General features: G+C 38.4%; 2 protein-coding genes across 2 annotated transcripts; one reads left to right on the top strand and one right to left on the bottom strand.

The window, feature by feature from the left end:
- Positions 1-1598: 1598 nt before the first annotated feature.
- On the top strand, positions 1599-2552 carry LOC123950003 (olfactory receptor 52M1-like). The gene has a single exon (XM_046017817.1). It carries the CDS (start codon positions 1599-1601, stop codon positions 2550-2552), a length of 954 nt encoding a protein of 317 aa, XP_045873773.1.
- Positions 2553-15280: 12728 nt separating this feature from the next.
- LOC123949798 (olfactory receptor 52K1) lies at positions 15281-16225 on the bottom strand. Its single transcript, XM_046017430.1, has one exon. It carries the CDS (start codon positions 16223-16225, stop codon positions 15281-15283), a length of 945 nt encoding a protein of 314 aa, XP_045873386.1.
- Positions 16226-20017: the final 3792 nt, after the last annotated feature.

Consider the following 20017-nt stretch of genomic DNA (forward strand, 5'->3'; position numbering starts at 1 on the left):
CAGTTATCAACTTGGTGGATTTTACTTTTATAAATATTCATATTCTGCTTGTCCCAGTACAAAATTTGGGTTTGGCACAAATCAGAAATCTGGGTTTAAGTCCATCCTATGAACATTAATTCTTTTTTTCATAAGTAACCTACCTTACACTGAGTAATCAGGCCTCTCTCTGCTTTGGATTGGGGGTCTATCACAGTATTTTTAGACAAAACTTAATTCTCCTTGGTGTGAGATAAAATTGTATATTTATTAGCATTCCACTTATTTATTATTTTTTATTTATTATTTATTATTCCACTTATTTATTTTGTATATTTATTAGCATTCCCATCTCTGTAATTCCTAGATTTTTGAGACCTCCTCAGATGTCCCATGTAACAGAGAAAAAGAAAATATTCCAAATTGCAGAATCTAAAGTTCTTATCTGTTCCCCATAGTGAACAGTAAGAATTCAGGGAGAGAAAGTTGCTGCCATGTGCCAAGAATCTCATACTAATTTTCATTTGTTCCTTATAATTATCCTTTATAGTAGATATTCTCTCCATATTTTATACAGAAAAAAATGAACTGTCAAGAGGTTAGGCTACCTGCCCAGAAACAGAGTAAAATAAAGGTATGGAATGGGAAATCTGGTTTATTAGATGGCAAAGCTTGTGCCCTGTGGTGCAGCCTCCAGATGCCTTTCCCTTTCCTGTCCCATAAATCCACAGAAGCTCACAATTGAGTTCTGAAGAAAAAACTTCCCATGTTATCACTTACTGGCATATTAAAGTACTTAATTCAAAGAATTGCTGAAGTTGGTGAGATAATATAACAAGAACACTTGTGGAATATTTTAAAGTTCACAAAACTCCTTTTTCTTTTCAGCAATCAATGGCTGACCAAGAATTAAGCAACCTTGTAAAAACTTATGTTGGAGCTAGAATTAGGAATCCCTGAGGTTAAATAGGGCCATTTTTATGCTTCTTTGCCATGGAAATACCTAAAATATAAAAAAACAATTAAAAGTATATTTGAAATGTGCATGGGCTTGTTTGAATTTAGTGACTACTCACCCGTTCTGGTATAGACTACAGATCCCAAAGAAGGCTTCATAGAGTAGAAATGATCCAGGATGGGCCTTGAAGTATGTGGGGAATTTGCCTGGGTAAAAACCAAAAAGGTGGTGAGACCTCTCAGCACAAACATGGCTGTGTGAAGAAAGTCACCCTGGTGAGGATGGGGAATCTGAGACTTAATATTGCTGAGAATCTGATGGGAAACAGTAAGATGGCAACCCTAACCAGGACAGGACCTGAATTAAACTCTGTGCTCTTGGGGTGCCTGGGTGGTTAAACATCTACCTTGGGCTCAGTCCAGGCATCATGACCTGAGCTGAAGGCAAATATTTAACCTACTGAGCCACTTAGGCACCCCATGTAGTTTCTTTAATAAAATCTGTAACATACCAAGGAGACATTCAGAATTCTTTATTATAGGCTCCACCAATTGCACAGGATGAATGTAAGAATCTAGTCTACAGTTTCCAGAAATAGTATCTGTCATAAGAGTAAAAAATCTAAGTGCTCCTGACTCCTGGATATTCCACTGCCTGAAACATGTTCATGTCTAATAATGCCTGCTTGGTGCCTAGTTCTTTCTGGCTTACTGGCATTCCAGGGCTGCAATCCCTGCACATCTGGCTCTCCATCCCCTTCAGCTCTATGTACCTGATGGCTGTAGTGGGGAATGTGACCATCTTGGCAGTGATAAAGGTGGAACGCAGCCTGCACCAACCCATGTACTTCTTCCTGTGCATGTTGGCTGTCATTGACTTGGTCCTGTCAACCTCTACCATGCCCAAACTGCTAGCCATCTTCTGGTTTGGGGCCCACAGCATTGACCTGGATGCCTGCTTGACCCAGATGTTCTTCATCCATTGCTTTGCCACTGTTGAGTCAGGAATCTTCCTTGCCATGGCTTTTGACCGCTATGTGGCCATCTGTGACCCATTACGCCACACCTCCGTGCTCACTCATGCCGCAGTGAGTCGTTTGGGCCTGGTTGCCCTCCTTCGTGGAGTACTCTACATTGGACCCCTGCCTCTGATGATTCGCCTGAGGCTGCCTCTTTACCGGACCCAAATCGTTGCCCATTCCTATTGTGAGCACATGGCGATAGTTACCTTGGCATGTGGTGACACAACAGTCAACAACTTATATGGAATGGGAATTGGCTTCCTGGTATTGATCCTGGATTCATTCGCCATCACTGCCTCCTATGTGATGATTTTCAGGGCTGTAATGGGGTTGGCCACCCCTGAGGCTAGGCTTAAAACCTTAGGGACATGTAGTTCTCACATTTGTGCCATTCTTGTTTTCTATATCCCTATTGCTGTTTCTTCTCTCACTCACCGCTTTGGCCATCATGTGCCTCCCCATATCCATATCCTTTTAGCCAACTTTTACCTTCTCATCCCACCCATCCTCAACCCAGTTGTCTATGCTGTCCGCACCAAACAGATTCGAGAGAGACTTCTCCACGTTCTCAAGGCAGGCACTCAACCCAAGTGACCATTCTGCATCTGCAGGGCATACAGATAAGGATAGCAGGAAATGACTCTGACTGGGGACGCCAGTACAATAATACCCATGAAGATCGGGCTTACCTGAGATGTGGCCATAAAGGTCTAAGAAAAATGCTAGAATATATTCCACTTGACTGTGGATTTTCTCAAAGTGGAGAGAGGAATACCTGGGGAAATCAAGGTATGAGTTTTTATACAGTATCCCTTTTCATATTTGATATAAAATTAATTGCAAGGCCACAGAAATAGGTTTATTTGACATTTTTTATAAAGGATTTCTAGTTTCTCTTTGAAGAATGTTTTGCACAATTTGTAGAAGATAAAATTCTACTATAAAACCTTCTCGAAGACCATTTACAAATTTTTAGTAAAGACTTGTAAAAATTCAACTGCACTGGCTAGTTTTCCAATCTTTTTGGCTTGCCCCAGAAAAGACCTTTCATTGAGGGTGAATGGCAATATGAATGTGAGAAATCTTTATCTAATAGGACTTAGATTGGGACCTTCCTGCCCATAGACGTTAAAGTTCTCAAGCCAGGTTATTCCCCCATTTAAATAAATGGAAATACACTATTCCACATTTCCTCTTAATAATTAACTGGCAACAGAGAGGAAAAGACAGAAGAACACTAGGAGATTTTGTTTTGACGGTCCTGAAATGGTCCTGAAGTACAGTAGCCACATTGAAATAATAAAATGACGAAGAGGGAAGAAAGTAACAGTGGGATTACTGACATGAAAGAATTTGGGTAGAGAATGGAGTAAAAATGATTAAGTAGTAGATACAAACCTTGAAATAACTTCAGATCTTTTAAGAAAATTCTTGGTTCATACTTACTTTTTTATGATTTGAACCTTTTATTGATCATAGAAGTTCTGTAACAAGATGATTACTTCAGGTTAGAAACCTACAAGAATCTTGTGGGAATGCATGAAAAATAAAGCAACTACTCCCAATTCTAGTGATTGAGAATTATGGTATGTCTATTTTAGTTCTAAATCAAAATGTTCATTTAACTTCATTTTACAAACAATTACAAAAGCTAAGATGAATTACCTTAGGTTAAAAATAAATCTTAGTGTTTTGAAAGCATAATATAAAGGAGTCAGTGATTAAGCAAGAACAGTATTCAAACCTCATATCCTCCAAAAAAAAATGTTTAAAGGAAAACAAACTTGGAACTAGCTAGGAGTTTAAGCTAAACTTTAGAAAAGAATTTGTGATATTTTATTTGTTCAGAATCCTATGCCTAACACTAAGGTTAGTTGGGGCATATTAATTTTTCTCTGTTTTGGGATGAGGGGTGTTCATTCCCATCTCCTTATCAAGGATTCTAGAGTCCAGTGCCAAACCCAAGTTCACTTATTTTAGAAATCTTGTGTTCTATGAATATAAATTTTGGTGCTAAATATAACCTATCTACTTATATTTTTGTTTTTATTTTTATTCTTAATTAGGAATTGATGAAAATATAGAAGTCCCAGAGCTGAAAGTTTGTTTTACAGAATTATCTCCTAACCACAGCCCTGGACTTCAGAGAAAATAAAGAAAAATGTTCAAACCCAACAGTGGCACCAGTGCTAAAGGGAATGACAAGGAACCTTTGTCATGGGATAGTTCTTTGGCATATTGCCTTAAGTCTGTGATTTATACTACATAATGCAGAGAGTGTGTGTGGTTTCCAAGGCTTTTATTTTCGGCTTAAATTGCATTTAGTAGGGTTACTACTAAGAACTTTTTAGCCAAATAATCTCAGAAATACCTCCATATGGTGTTTCTAGATGATCTTCTGTGTTTACTATAGACCAAAACTAAATACCATCTCCAGCTTCATCCCCCTATGACATTGAATGATTGGGAGTAAAGAGAAGAAATACCAGGCAAACGTGGGCTCCCATTCCATCCAGGGACAACCACCCATGACAACACCCAGACCTATCAGACTCAGGGTGTAAGCTTAGTTATAATAGGGCATTTAATCCCATTGTCAACCCTAGTCCTGTCTGGGCTCTTTCATAACTTTCATGAAGGGGCTAAGCTCAGAAGAATATGGAAGGGAATGTACCCCAGTGAATGTAGTATGGGGACATGACAAGTCCAATAACTGAACATCTTATTCAAATACAGTATTTCATTTCTCCACATAAATGACTATTTTAATTTTTATTTAAATTCAATTTAACATATAGTGTATTATTAGTTTCAGAGATAGAATTCAGTGATTCATCAGTTGCATACAACCCTCAGTGCTCATTACTTCAAGTGCCCTCCATCAAGTGCCATCACCCAGTTACCCCATCTTCCCACCCACTCCCCTTCTAGCAACCCTCAGTTTGTTCCGTATAGTTAAGAGTCTCTTATGGTTTGCCTCCACCTCTGTTTTCCCTTTATTTTTCCTTCCCTTCCCCTATGTTCATCTGTTTTGTTTCATAAATTCCACATATGAGTGAAATTATACAGTATTTCTTTCTCTGACTTATTTCACTTAGCATAATAAGCAAAACCCTCTAGTCCCATATAATATATACTTATATAAAACCTCCCCGTCTTCTTTACCCATTTATCTGTTGATGGACATCTAGGCTCTTTACATATTTTGGCAATTGTGGACATTACTGCTATAAACATTGGGGTGCATGTGCCTCTTCAAATCTCTGTCCTTTTTCTATCACCCACACTTAAGATGGGAAGAAAAGATACTCAGCACCTCTTGGGTCTGCAAGTAAGTCTTGATGGAAGAAGTGAAGATTGGGGTAAAGTTGAGGGAGGGGACATCCTTACAGTTATTTGTAAATGGTCATGTGACAGGTGAGTAAGAACTTGGGCTCTGGACTTAGGTAAAAGGCAGAGATGGATCTGAACCAATAACTGTTAGGCTTTGGAGGTATTCACAATCTAAGCCCCAGTTTTCTTAAAAATGAAAGTAGCGAAAAATTAATAAGTCAAGAAATGACAGATGCTGGTGAGGATGCAGAGAAAGAGGAACCCTCCTACACTGTTGGTGAGAATGCAAGCTGGTGCAACCGCTCTGGAAAACAGCATGGAGGTTCCTCAAAAAGTTGAAAATAGAACTACCCTATGACCCAGCAATTGTACTACTGGGTATTTACCCTAAAGATACAAATGTAGTGATCTGAAGGGGCATGTGCACCCAAATGTTTATAGCAGCAATGTCTACAATAGCCAAACTATGGAAAGAACCTAGATGTCCATCAACAGATGAATGGATAAAGAAGATGTGGTATATATATATACAATGGAATACTATGCAGCCATCAAAATAAATGAAATCTTGCCATTTGTGATGACGTGGATGGAACTAGAGGGTATCATGCTTAGTGAAATAAGTCAATTGGAGAAAAACAACTATCATATGATCTCCCTGATATGAGGACATGGAGAAGCAACATGGGGGGTTAGGGGGATAGGAGAAGAATAAATGAAACAAAATGGGATTGGGAGGGAGACAAACCATAAGTGACTCTTTATGTCACAAAACAAACTGAGGGTTGCTGGGGGAGGGGGATTGGGAGAGGGGGGTGGGGTTATGGACACTGGGGAGGGTATGTGCTATGATGAGTGCTGTGAAGTGTGTAAACCTGGCGATTCACAGACCTGTACCCCTGGGGATAAAAATACATTATGTGTTTATAAAAAAAAATAAATAAATAATTTTTTTAAAAAGTAGCTATAGTAGCTTCTCTTGAGTTTTTTATAAGGATATAATGAGATAATCTAAAATGCCTGCATAATTCCTCACATAAAGAAAAAACTTGCCTTTTAATAATAATAGTATTTTATTGTGCACTGAGAGACCCAGGAGAGGAATAACTGAAGCAAGTTCCTGGAATAGCAATAGAATATCTGTAGTTATTTCTCATTCATGAATATATCAACCTCAGCTCTAGGAAACTCTGCTCTTTGCTTCTCTGCAGAAAGTCCATTCACAGAGCCAGCTTTCCTCTGGTCTCCTTAGCTGCCCCAGCACCCATTCATGTACATCTGAGGATTTTCAACTAGTAACACCCATTTATTTAGTCTTGGGATGGTAAGAGGCCAAATACTTCTAAACATTTCCTGTATAACGAGTGAAAAAGATCCAAAGTCACAGGCTCGGTTTTACAAAATATCACTTCAGCTTTTTTTCCTGCATCACCCACAATAGGACTTAAAATTAAAAATTGAGTAAAATTAAAATCAAATTGAGCTATAAAACTTAATTCCAATTTGTAGTTTAGTCTGATACAGGTTTTAAAAGTCCCCTAGAAGTTTTTCTGTCACCTTCTTCTTTGTGTTAAACTTAAAACTGCAGTACGGGATGGGTGTGTTCCTGTAAGATTTCCACCATGGCAGTCACATAGGAGAGGACTATCTCCTTCCTTATTCCTCACCTGGGCTCTGACCCCAAATACATCCTTATGTTATATTTATGATACTTCTTCACATCTTCACATTGTGACTATGGAAAATGACCGTCTCTTACTAGATTCTCTAGTACTGTTGATCCACTGATACTGCAATCATGTCCCCACCGGATCCTCTCAGGGATGGTCTCCTCTATAACCTTCTAATTCTCATTCCTTTACCCCAGCAGCAGAGCTGTGTACAAACTGGCCAGACTGATCACTCTTACTTTGTTTCACCCAACCTTAGTCTCACTTACCTCAGGAGTGCTTAGGATCCACTTCCACACCACTTAAGGCCCTTTCTGAATTAACAATATAGTCTTACATAAGAGAAATATCTTCTTGACTGGCAGGTTTCCCCAATCTGAATCTTCCCAAGCTTCCCTAAAATTCTAGGTTCCTGGGTTAGCTTTGTGTGAAAATCAAGCCATACATTTTATGACTATTTTAAAAACACATAGAGGACCAATGACTTTATTATCTTTTTTTTTTTTTTACTTTATTATCTTGAATGAGATTTTTACCTACTAATTTGGGAATTTTGTTGGCATCTATAAAATAAGATTTTAGAAGACAACACCTAAGCTCTTTTACTAGATCCTAAATTGAAAAAGTCTGTTTACCAAGGGAAGACAGGAAAGGAACATTTTACATGCCTGTGAGCACTAGCTATGGGAGGGAGAAGTATTCCATTAAGAATCTTTCAGAAGACTTCACTTACTGTGCTTTCTATCTCCCATTAAATAAGGATAGAAACTTCCATTTCTCATGATTCAGGATCCAAACATCTTCCTTCCATTTATATACCTACACACTCCCTTTCCTGAAGGTGATATTCCTGATAATGACAGCAGCTTACAAGAAGGTGAACCAAAGTCAGGAGACTGGAAGAAACAAGGTGTCAGTCATCAAATAGACTGTACTTAGACTCCAAACTAATTCTTGGGCAAAACTTTGAGCAGTCAGCAAAAAAATCAAACTAAAAAAAACCAATGATGTACTATAAGTTGGCTAACTGAGCATAATTTTTAAAATAAGCTTTAAGCAGATGATAAAACAGAATTAGGGCAGAATGGGCTGTTACGAATTGGGTGCTGAAGAGACAGTGGTTCTAGATCCTAGCATTCAAGTTTCTTTGATATGAGTCTGTCACACTGTCCTATTCTGATCCTGTAATTCATGAGTACAAAAATGCCACCCATAACATATTTAAGGCATCAACAAATGTTTGGATATATGGATAAATGAATGAATTTATGATGCATGAATTTCTTTAAGTTCAGATGAATGAGATGATCAAATATCATCCAGGTATTTTATAACTTGATACAATTAAGATGTTGCAGTCTTAAGTCTTCAGGAAAAAAATCTTTGGGTCATAGATAGCTGTTTGTTATAGCCCAAGCCAAGTGCTAACAATGGACTTAGCAATCAGTATTAAGGATCAAATATTTTCATATTTATCTATAAGCTGATATTGCCATGCACATGATATTAGTTCCTCAGCTAGTGTGTAATATCATTAGGGATTGGGATTGGTATCACAATCAGAATACAGTCCTGAAGTGTAGGCTAAGGTATTCGAGTTGCATTTCATAGAATGAAAATAGGCCCATCCAAATTCTGCCCATTTTGGAAGTTTCAAGTCAAACACTAGGGTCTGCTTATGTGCTTTAAAGAAGAGATTCTCTAACTTCTTATAAGTGAACTCCTTAACTGCATAAAGAGATATATAATTTCTCAAAATCAAGTTAGCATCTAGAATTTTTGTCCTCTAGTTCAAATATATAATTCCTGGATTGCATTAAATATTGGCATTGTAAAATAAAACTGCTATATCAAACTTTTAAATGGATTCAGTGTTGTAAAAATATTTTGATACCCATCTGTTTAAAATAAGGATAATATCTTTAACAGTCAAACTTTACATCATCCTTCTTTCTCTGTAAATTATCGCACTTGTCTTGAAAAGTGTTTTTTACATTGCCAGTGTCACAAAAAGCTTCAGAACTAAGGAGGGACCCAAAAAAAAAAAAAAAAAGAGAGAGAGAACTAAGGAGAGATACAAAGCCAGGACCAACCAACCACATTCTCAGAGGGAGGTCTCAGCATTACAGTAACTCATCAACTAAAAGTGACTAGACACTTCCCAAACTGGAATCTAACCCAAAGGAGAGGTCCTCAGATCCCTGGACTTTTAGTCATGTCGTTTGTGGAGGTGATACTATCGTGAGGGTAGCATCGAGGACCATTCAGTCTGGTCCTGGTAAGTTTGGTCTCTCTGTCTTTAACTCCCTTCCCAAACACAGGCAGGCAATCTCTTCAAAGAGTGGTGATAGAAATATTTTAGAATTCAACTCTACCTGATGTCAATACTACCTGAAACACAGACCAAGTGCCATTCCTGGGAAGAGGGAGGGATTTAATGCCAAGATCAGAGCAGAAAGCAGAACGTGCTTCCCCAAGAAAGAGGTACAAATGGCTGGAGTAGATCTAGGAAATCCAAGTCAGTGAAGTATAAATTCAATCATTTACATGTGTGTATATATACTCACACATATGCAAATATTAGACACATTGATTATTGTATTTCTATAATTGTACATAACCTATAAATATGTACTTAACCTCACATACTGTTATATTTTATATCAGGAAACCTACAATGATGTAAATATTAAAAGGCTGAAGAAAATAGCAAGAAATGAATTCTAAGATTTTCTCTACCCGAGTAGGCCATTTTGTGCTCCTATTTTGCAAACCATCCTTTTTAGGCAATTAGGGATTTTAGAATCTACAAGATGACATATGTACAACTTCAACATCTTCTGTAGTTTATGGACGTTCTATCACTTCATGACTCCTCCAGTCTTTTTTTTTTTTAACAGCAAAAATGGGTTTATTCAGGAATAGCAGAGAATTACAACTTGGGACATGCAAGCTACTGCAAGACCATAGGCAAGCCCAATGAAGCAGAGAAGCATTATTTTATGGAGAAGGAGGAGGAAGTCAAGAGTGGTTATTTCGAACCTAAATCTACCAGAGAGAAGCAAGAGTTCAGGGTGATGATGATTTCTCATTGGCTGATTTGCAGGAGTAGTAGATTTCTTGCAGGAGAGGCAGTGAACATCTTTTCCCTAAGGGAGCCTGTAATGATGATTTTTTTTCCTGCTGAGGACTCTTCTGTTGGGGGTCCGTAACTGACAACTCTTCCTGTAATTGGTACTGAGTGGTAGGACCCTACCTTCCAGCCTCCCCATCCCACTTTAGTGAAGGTTCCTTTACTGATTTTCACAGTCCAGACCTCAGGCTGAGCCTCAGAGCCGGTGTTAAGCCCAGCACTAGAATAAGCATGCTGTGTGACCTTAGGCAAGTACTTTCCCTCCCTGAACCTCACTCTTCTCATCTGTAAAGCGGGGGCACTGACACCCATCTTAAAGACAATACCCATCTTATGATCTTATGATGGCAATTCACTGAGCCAGTTTGCTAACTGGTGCATGCAGGAGGTGATCAACAAACAGAAGAAGCTCTTTTGAGTATTTCCATCCATGCAACAGGCACTCTCAGACCTTTCCTGCCTCTGCCTGGCACCCCTGCTTTCCAAAGCTCTGGACCAGCTGACTTCCCAAAGTGTAGGGAGAAGGTCACTCGGCTACTGGTCTGACAGTTATGAGCAAGCAAACCTTTGCCATGTTTTTCAAGGAATGTGGCTTTTATGACCTTGTAAGTGCCCAGCAGGCATTGTTTCTTTATCCTTCCACAGATTCTATGAGGTACATTTGCATTGCCACTGGTCTGCAGGTGAGACACAGGCCTTGACTCCTCCAGTCTTTTATCCAACTTTGTATTTAAAGTCTGAGGACCACTCCTGTTTTCATGTCATTCTTTTTTTTTTTATTTTGAAAAACAGCTTTATTGAGGTATATAATTCACATGCCATACAATTCACACAAAAAAGTATATAATTTAATGGATTTTAGTATATTCACAGATAAATACAAACACCACCGACAATCAATTTTAGAACATTTCATCGCTTTAAAAAAAAACCATCACATTCCCTAGCCCTGCATTCCCCCAGGAGCCCTGTGCAACCATGAATCTATTTTGTGTCTCTCTAGATTTGCATATTTTGGACATTTTATATAAAAATCACATAGTATGTGAACATTTGTGACTGATTTCTTTCATTTGATGTAACATGTTCAAGGTTTATCCATGTTGTGGCATGTATCAGTATTTCATTCTATTTTATGATCAAATAATATTCCATTGAATGAACTTAACATATTTTAAAAATCCATTCATCAGTCTTCATCTTCTGGCTATTTTGAATAATGCTGCTGTAGACATTTGTAGTATAAGTTTTTATGTGGACATATGTTTTCATTTCTTGGGTGGACCTAGGTCATATGGTAACTGCATTTTTTTAAGTAACATATAATGTATTATTTGCTTCAGGGGTACAGGTCTATGAATCCTCTGTCTTACACAATTCACAGCACTCACCATAGCACATACCCTCCCTAATGTCCATGACCCAACCACCCCATCCCTCCCCTCCCTCCCCCAGCAACCCTCAGTTTGTTTCCTAAGAGTTTCTTATGATTTGTCTCCCTCCCCGGTCCCACCTTGTTTCTTTTTTTTCCCCTCCCCCCAAAATCCCCCTACCCTGCCTCTCAAGGTATTATGCTAGGCAAAATAAGTCAATCAGAGAAAGATAGTTATCATATGATCTCTCTAATATGAGGAATTTCATATCATTCTTGACTTTTGTTCTATTCCATGGCGGTAAAATGCCAGGATCCAGGCACACCTGGGTGGCTCTGTTGGTTGAGCAACCAACTCTTGGTTTTGATTCAGGTCATGATACTGGGCCCCATGTTGAGCTGCATGCTAAGCATGGAGACAGCTTAAGATTCTCTCTCTTTCTCTTTCTGCTCCTCCCTGCCCTGCTCACTCTTGCTCTCAAAATAAAAATATTTTTGATGCCAGGATCTAGCTATGTCCTTGGATTTGTTCTATCTACATAGGTGATCACATACTCTTAAAAAATCTGACTTCTAATTTCACATATGTGGTACCCCAAATAATATATCAAACATAAATGTCCAAAGGAGCTAGAGTTCATAGGTTGGAATACCAGAGAAGAGAGAAAATGCATTAGAGATCTGCAGTCCATCATCTGAGTACCATTCAGTGATTACTGGGGAGGAAATTACCCAAAACATAAAACCACCCCCAGAATATTAGAGGAAAAAATCTCCAGTTCTCCACTAGACTGGGAATAGTTCTTGTTCCCACAAGCCAGAGTGGAAATCCTCATGAGTCATCAGATTTTTTTTTTCCAAAAATCCTTTTACTCAATAGTGGTTACAAATTAAGCCTAAACTAAAAGCTGCTCTGGTCCTAACAAAGCCTAAAGGATGAAGTGGTTTCCATCAACTTAACCATGACCCAGAATAAATCTCAAGAATATATATATATATAATACAGAAGTATCCAGTTCCCAAAAGTAAAATTCAACATATCTGGCACTCAATCAAAAATTATCAGGAAATACACATAAGAAAAATAAAAACAAATTTTTTAAAATGTACAGATAATAAAATTAGTAAATAAGGAGGTTGAATATACAGTAAACATTTATAACTGTTTAAGAGGCTAGAGGAAAGATTGAGCATGTTTAGAGACATCAAAGATATAAAAAAATGCCTAAATCAAACTTTCAAAAAAGGAAATTACAATATCTGAGATAAAATATATACACTTACCTACTAATTACAATATCAGATGAAATTACAGTATCATTGAAAAATACAAGAAACGGATATAACAGACACAATAATGATAGGAAAGCATCCTGAACAAAACACTATTTGAAATTATATTCAAGGAATTGTGCTTATTTCTAACATTGCTTATTAAAATATTGGGTGAAGCTTGTCTTCTTTATGTTCGTTTGCAGTCCAACTCTGTCAGTTGGCCATTCTAAGCTATCAGTGTGTTTGGGGCTACCATAGCTAAAACTGAGTCAGTCAAGGGTCCATGAAGAAGCATTGTTGGGACAACTTACAGACAATTACTCAGGGTCCAAAAAGCCAGAACTAGGGTGCAAGAATTGTTGGAAATGTCATGATTAAGTTTGAATTAGTACACATTTTCCATATCCTCCTGATCGTTTATGTAACTGTAAAAACTTCAACTCCAAAAATAGCATGCATGTATTCTCATACTGTTATGTTCCATCTAAGCACATAGTATTAATACATAATAATTCAACTTTGACTATTGTGAATAAAACTAGTCATGCAGAACATTTATTACATAGTAATTGATTTCATATATTACTAGACTTATATGTTGGACAAAATCACTCTCTGTGGAGGGTAGGAGTATCACCTGAAGGGCAGGTTCATTTCTGTACCAAACATAAGGACAAATCAGATCTTGAGGCCTGGAAATACTTATTAGTCCATTTACTATATTCAGTTTACTAAATAACAATGACAGATAATTAGTTTCTAGAAGGTACTGTGGGAAAAAATATCCACAGACTCTGTGGCTTATAACAATAAAAATGTATCTCTCATACATTTGGAGATTGGCTGAGATGACTCTGCTGTTATCAGCTGAATTTGCTTATCCATGCACAAGTAAGCTGGGGAATCTGCTGATCCATGGTGGGTTTGGTTGTTAAGGTTCTACTTCAAGCTGCAAGTTGATCAGGCAGTTCTACTCCACTTTTTCCTCTTATCATTGGATAAATGGGCTAACCAGGGTATATCCTTATGGTGCAGCAAAGTCAGAAGATGACGAGCCCCATTGCACAAGCAAATTTCAAGTTTCTGGTTGTACCACATCTACTAATGCCCCATTGACCAAAGTGGTGCAGACAGCCAATCCCATAGTCAGTGAGGTTTTACACCCTGAGAGAGTAAGTATTTTTTTTAATAGTAATCTAATCTATCATGCACAATGCCCCATCTCTACTGAAGAAAACCAAGCAAGAGTTTGAGTAGGGTCAGGGAACAGTCAGAGGCTCTTGGTCTAGGTTGAAGGAAAAATTCTGTCCTGGAACATGCCCATTCTTTTAACACAAGCAAAAAGCAAGACAGACTAGACCAAGCTACAGGAACACATTTTGAAGTTTTTCGTTATCGTGGAATATTTTAAGACCACTCAAACTCCAATGGCTTAAGAAAGCCACATATCAATATTTAACATTCCAAGAGTGAGAAAATTCCCCTTCCATGGTAGAGAGATGGGAAAGCAAATATCTGTGAACAATAATACAGCCTATCACAACTACATATTTTAACTTTTTTAGTTTCAGAAGTCTCAGCTTCAAGAGGAAAGGGTATTAATCTTTGTTTCCATAATACATAGCTCAAAGATGGTATTCATCTCTTCATTCAGTAAATATTACTAAGTGAGAAAAAATACATATGCACATGGAAAGTTATGTGATATAAATTTACGTAAAGGAATGTCAGAAGCCTCCTTTGCTAAATGTTTGACAAAGGAATTGGCTATTAGTTCCTTGGACTTCTTTTCTGACTCCTACTGATTTAATAGAAGAAATAAGTCTGCTTAGTAGTGTAGCTGTTCAGGAGCTCCTGGGTGCCACAGTTGGTTAAGCATCCAGCTCTTGGTTTCAGCTCAGGTCATGGTCTTGCTGTCTTGGGATTATGGGATAGAGCCCAGCATTGGGCTCTGTGCTGAGCCTGCTTGGGACCCTCTCTTCCTCTGTGCCTCACCTCTTCTCTCTTCTCTCTCGTTTCTCTCTCTCTCTTTTCTTTCTCTCTCTCAAGTAAATCTTTTTTTTTAAGTGGATCTATCCAAATGTAGACCCAATAACATTGGGTGGTAGTAAGCTAATAGAGTGGAAGAGGCATGAATGCCATTTATAAAAGATATGGAAGCAGTTTTAGTACTTGAAGTGTTATTGGCCTTTGGGTCACAAAACATGTGGTTCAATTCCTCATTCATAGTCCAGATGAAGAGTTCACCAAAACCTTAAATTCTTGTGCCAACCTCAACCAATATTCCTATTGTCTTTTACCTAGATGTCAATAGCATTTTTGGAAGCTTCTTTGTTTTCTTTAGTCATGTGATGAGTTTATGAGAACAGGAAGGTCAAATCTCTGCTATCGGGCCAAAATTTGATCTAATTGCATCTGTGAGGAATGAAACCTCATTTTCCTTGTCATACTAAAGAACTGCCAAACATGGAGATTACAGTTTTCCTACTTAAGATATTTCCCTACCACCTCAATCCAACATCCATCTACTCAATAGCATCTACACATTCTTTCTCCAGAATAGACTGAGCACATGATCACGAATCTGCTTGGTCTTGACGCCATAGATGATGGGATTGATCATGGGTGGAAAAAGAAGATAGAAAATAGCAAGAAGTATATGGACATGAGGAGCAGCCTGGCGAGCCACACGGTGCATGACTGAGGAGATGACCACAGGTGTGTAGGTAGACAAGATTGCACCTATGTGAGAGATACAAGTCCCAAAGGCCTTGTAGCGGGCCTCCTGAGAGGCAAGCTGTAGGACTGCCCGAAGGATGAAGATATAAGACAAGATAACAAACAGCAGATCCAACACCACTATAAACATGGCCACAGCAATGCCATAGATATTGTTGAAGCGAGTATCCCCACAGGCCAGCCTTACCACGGCCATGTGCTCACAGTAGCAGTGGGCAATCATGGGGCCTCGGCAGTAGTGGAAGCGTTTGAGCAGAAAAGGGAGTGGAGTCATTAGTGTCACAGCCCGAGCCACAGCAGCCATACCAATCTTGGTGATAAGGGGCCCAGTCAGCACCGTAGTGTAGTGCAGGGGCTTACAGATAGCCACGTAACGGTCAAAGGCCATGGCCAGCAGGACTGCTGACTCCATGATAGAGAAGGAATGGAGAAAGAACATCTGGACCAGACAGCCATAGAAGCTGATCTCCCGATCTCTGAACCAAAAAACAGCTAACATTTTGGGAAGTGTTGTAGAAGAGAGGACCAGATCAATGCTTGCCAACATGGCCAGAAAGAGGTACATGGGCTCATGGAGGGCTTCATCAGCCTGAATAATGAAGAGGAGGGTACAGTTGCCTAGCAGGGCCAGAGTATAGGCGAAGCAGAATGGAATGGAGATCCAGACATGCAGGTGCTCCAAACCTGGAATTCCTACCAGCAAGAAGAAAGCTGGATGGGTTGTGGTAATATTGGAGGTTGTCATGGTTTGTAGAAGTTTTCTTTGTTCGTTTTTACAGGGTCCCTTCACCTTCTATATATACCTTCTTAGCAGAATTAGCTCTTGTTCCCATTCGTATACCTTAAGCAAAATTAGTTAGTAGTCCTCATAGACTTGGATAGGCATAATGCATATTTTTACCCTCAAGAAACTTTGAATCTCATTGAGTAGGTAGAATATTAAACAGCATTAGAATTGATATCACAAGTCACTTACATAAAGGAATGGGAAAAAGGTCGTATTTTTCTGTGCTCATGGTAACACCAGGAATACCCTGATTTTAAAAAAAAGTGAAAATGTTTAAATCAATTCATTTTTTAGAATATGTGTTGGTACCATTCTACATGATAAGCTCACAATCACAAAAACCAATTTTCTGTCATGAAATCTTAGGCTTTGCATATCTATATAAGTCAATTAAACTTGCAATTTCTAATTCCCTATTAATCACAGTATCTGTTTCCTCTAACACTACTCTATTGGATATGGTTGCCACTAGCCACATGTGGCTGTTTAAATTTGTTCAAAATTTTGTTTAAAGTTATCCAGTATCTCAGTCACAATAGTTTTTAAATGCTCAATAGCCACCATGACTGGTGGCTACCATATTGGACTGTTCAGATACAGAATAGTTCCATCATTGCAGAAAGTTCTATTTGAGAGAACTGCTCTGTCTTTCTGGTCCTTTCCACATCCACAAATCTCTAAGCACAGCTCGGCCCCAGCTTATTGAGAAAATAAGGAGCTATGCCTTTTGGTTCTCCATCTAAATTTGTGTTAAAATCCCTATTCATGTGAGTTTCCCTCCACTCATCTCCCAGCTTCTTCGTTTTCATCACAGAAGAACTCTTATCTTTAGCAAGACTGATATCTGGCTTCCATAACAAATGCTCTTTATTCTTAACAATTTTTATTTTTCCCTCTAGTTCACTTTTCTTCTTTCAAATCATGAAACATTGGAATTGCCCTGTTTTTATGTAATCTCTTTTCTCTTATAGGATCCAAGTAAGTTTTGTAAGCATTGAGATAATACTTAAAACATTTCCAATATAACAGAACAAAGCAAGTTCTGAAAAAACTTGGTCTCTTTTCAATCTTAAATCAATTTCAAAAACTTAATATGTCTAAGATAGCATAGTTAATAGTTCTGTAACTGAGTTTGAGTTCTAGCTTTCTCCAATTCCAGTGTCCTAAATAACTGGGCTGTCTTGTTCCCATCTGAATGCCTAATAAGTAACACACACTCAGCATATCCAAATTGAAAACTAATTTCTTTCCATGCAGTACAGAAAATTTTTAAAAACCTTAAGTTCTGGGATCAGGTGACTGCATGACCTTGCATAAATCCCTTATTTCCAAGCCTCTGTTTCCCCCCCTGTAAATGAGGAATAGCAATCCCCTGCTTTTATGTGAGAATTGTAAGGGAGGGTAGTAAGTGGGAATATGTATAAAATCCTTTTGTTCAATTAGTGTTTGCTGAGCCTTATTTGTCATTTAAGTATATATTTCTCTTCCTCCATAGAACCATACTTTAAAAAATATTCTCCCTTCTTTGATCTTATATCCTCCTATGCAAATCTCTGCCTCTCTTCACAGAAAACATATAGAAAATGCTTATATTCTGTCTCAACATTCTCTCAAATATCATCTGGCAATCAAACATTCCAATATGTATTCCATTCTCATTACTTTCCTGAAACTGCTCTCATCTGGGCCACCAAAGACCTCCAGAATGATGGTGCCATTGTAACTTACCTGCTTTCAAGCAACTTGACTTCTCAGCAACTTTTATCTGAATTGACAATGGTCTCTTTTTTAAAACCCTCTTTACTGTTGGGTACATTGATGCTACTATTTCTATCTCCCTTAGCTTGTCATTTCAGTCTCCAGTTTCTAATTACCTCTGAGTATTGAATTTCTTCAGGGCTCAATATCAAACTCCATTCAATTGTTTTTTGTGGGTTTTGCCTTTATTATTTATTTTTTTAATTTCTTATTTTTTATTAATATATTCCATTCAATTTTATATTCAGAAAACAGTAAATATAGTCAACAAGTTTTGGGGAGGGTAAATATTTTTACTAAATTGGTTAAGGATAAATCTAAGACCAAAGCATGCTGATACCTTCATAGAACACATTTACTAAAGATTTGAAAACAGTAATAACCTAATTAGTAAGTTACATAGTATAATGGAAGGTATTATTTTATTTTATTTTTTAAACATATATCACTTCATTTTTTTTTCTTTTCAGCATAACAGTGTTCATTGTTTTTGCACCACACCCAGTGCTCCATGCAACACCGTGCCCTCACTAATACCTACCACCTTGTTCCCTCAACCTCCCACCCCCCTCCCCTTCTAGACCCTCAGGTTGTTTTTCAGAGTCCATAGTCTCTCATGGTTCATCTCCCCTTCCAATTTCCCTCAACTCCCTTCTCCTCTCCATCTCCCCATGTCCTCCATGTTATTTGTTATGCTCCACAAATAAGTGAAACCATATGATAGTTGACTCTCTCTGCTTGACTTATGTCACTCAGCATAGAAGGTATTATTTTTAAAAAGGAGGCTGAGAAGAAGTCCTGAGGCTGGAGAGAGAGAGAATGTAGCAATTTTAAATAAAGAGATCAGGATAGGCCTCATTGGGAAGGGAACTTGAGCAACAATTGAATGAGGTAAGAAAATAGCTTAGTATCTAGTCTCTTTTTAAAAGGCAGAACCTGGGGTTCCATACAGGTAATTTTGTGGGGAAAATGATGGGGAGCAAGAATAAGATGAAAGAATGAAACAGGAAAGCACAGAATCCTAACCAAGCATGCATTACTGAGCTGGGTCATGTTGATCTATGTGTCCAGTCCCACAGGAAGAACCACTTAGAAGGCACCTCAGAATTGTCTACTGGAGACATGGAAGAGCGGTATATTTATCCACTGGTTTCCACCCCACCCAGGGCAAGTGTTCACCCAGAGAGTGTTAATTTCTTCATACTTCCAGGTTCACATATGCACCAGGGTAGCTGAGCAGTCTCCTGCAGGTGCCCCATGTAATGGAGCAGAGAAGCCCGGAGGCAGAATGCAGCTGAAGTGAGGCTATACCTGCGCTAAGGCTATACCTGTGGTTGTCACAGCATTGACCAAAACAAAAAGGTGAATGAGAGGAAGTGAGGCATAAGAGATGAAAAATATAAAGAAATAGCCCTCAATGACAAACTCTAAGCAAAAGGAACAGTCAGAACAAATGTTCTAAGACAGAAATATGCCTAATGTTCAAAGCTGAGCTACCAGGCCAGTGTAGCTAGATGATGTGAATGAGTGAGAGAGCTATAGAGGCCATAAAGATGGGGTCAGACCACACAGGGCCTTGTAGCCCTTTGTAGAACTTGGCAAATGTTCATTTCTCTCGAAGATATCTTTAGAGCAAAGAAATGACATCCTTGACAAATTTTAAGTTTCTTCTAGCCTCTATGATAAGAATTGCATGAAAGTGTAAGGGTGTAAGCAGAAAAGACTCTGTGGCTATTCCAGAGATTAGGGAAGGGAGGATGTTAGTTAAGAACAAGGATGGCCCTGTTTGTGGTGAGAAGCAATCCGATTTGGGATATATTTGAGAAAAGAACCATGGAATCTAACAGATTAAATGTTGTTCATGTGAGAAAAGGGAGTCAAAGATGTTAGGGAGAGATTTGGCTTGAACACCAATAAAAGGAATTTTCTCAACTGAGGTGGGGGAAGGTTGTGGAGGAGGGGATCAAGATGTTAACTGTGTATCTGTTGTTT

This window comes from Meles meles, chromosome 8 (genome assembly GCF_922984935.1).
Source record: "Meles meles chromosome 8, mMelMel3.1 paternal haplotype, whole genome shotgun sequence".
Taxonomy (NCBI): domain Eukaryota; kingdom Metazoa; phylum Chordata; class Mammalia; order Carnivora; family Mustelidae; genus Meles; species Meles meles.

Excerpts from the sequence above, each read along its gene's own strand:
- LOC123950003 (XM_046017817.1), top strand. The coding sequence starts at position 1,599 with ATGTTCATGTCTAATAATGCCTGCTTGGTGCCTAGTTCTTTCTGGCTT.
- LOC123949798 (XM_046017430.1), bottom strand. The coding sequence starts at position 16,225 with ATGACAACCTCCAATATTACCACAACCCATCCAGCTTTCTTCTTGCTG.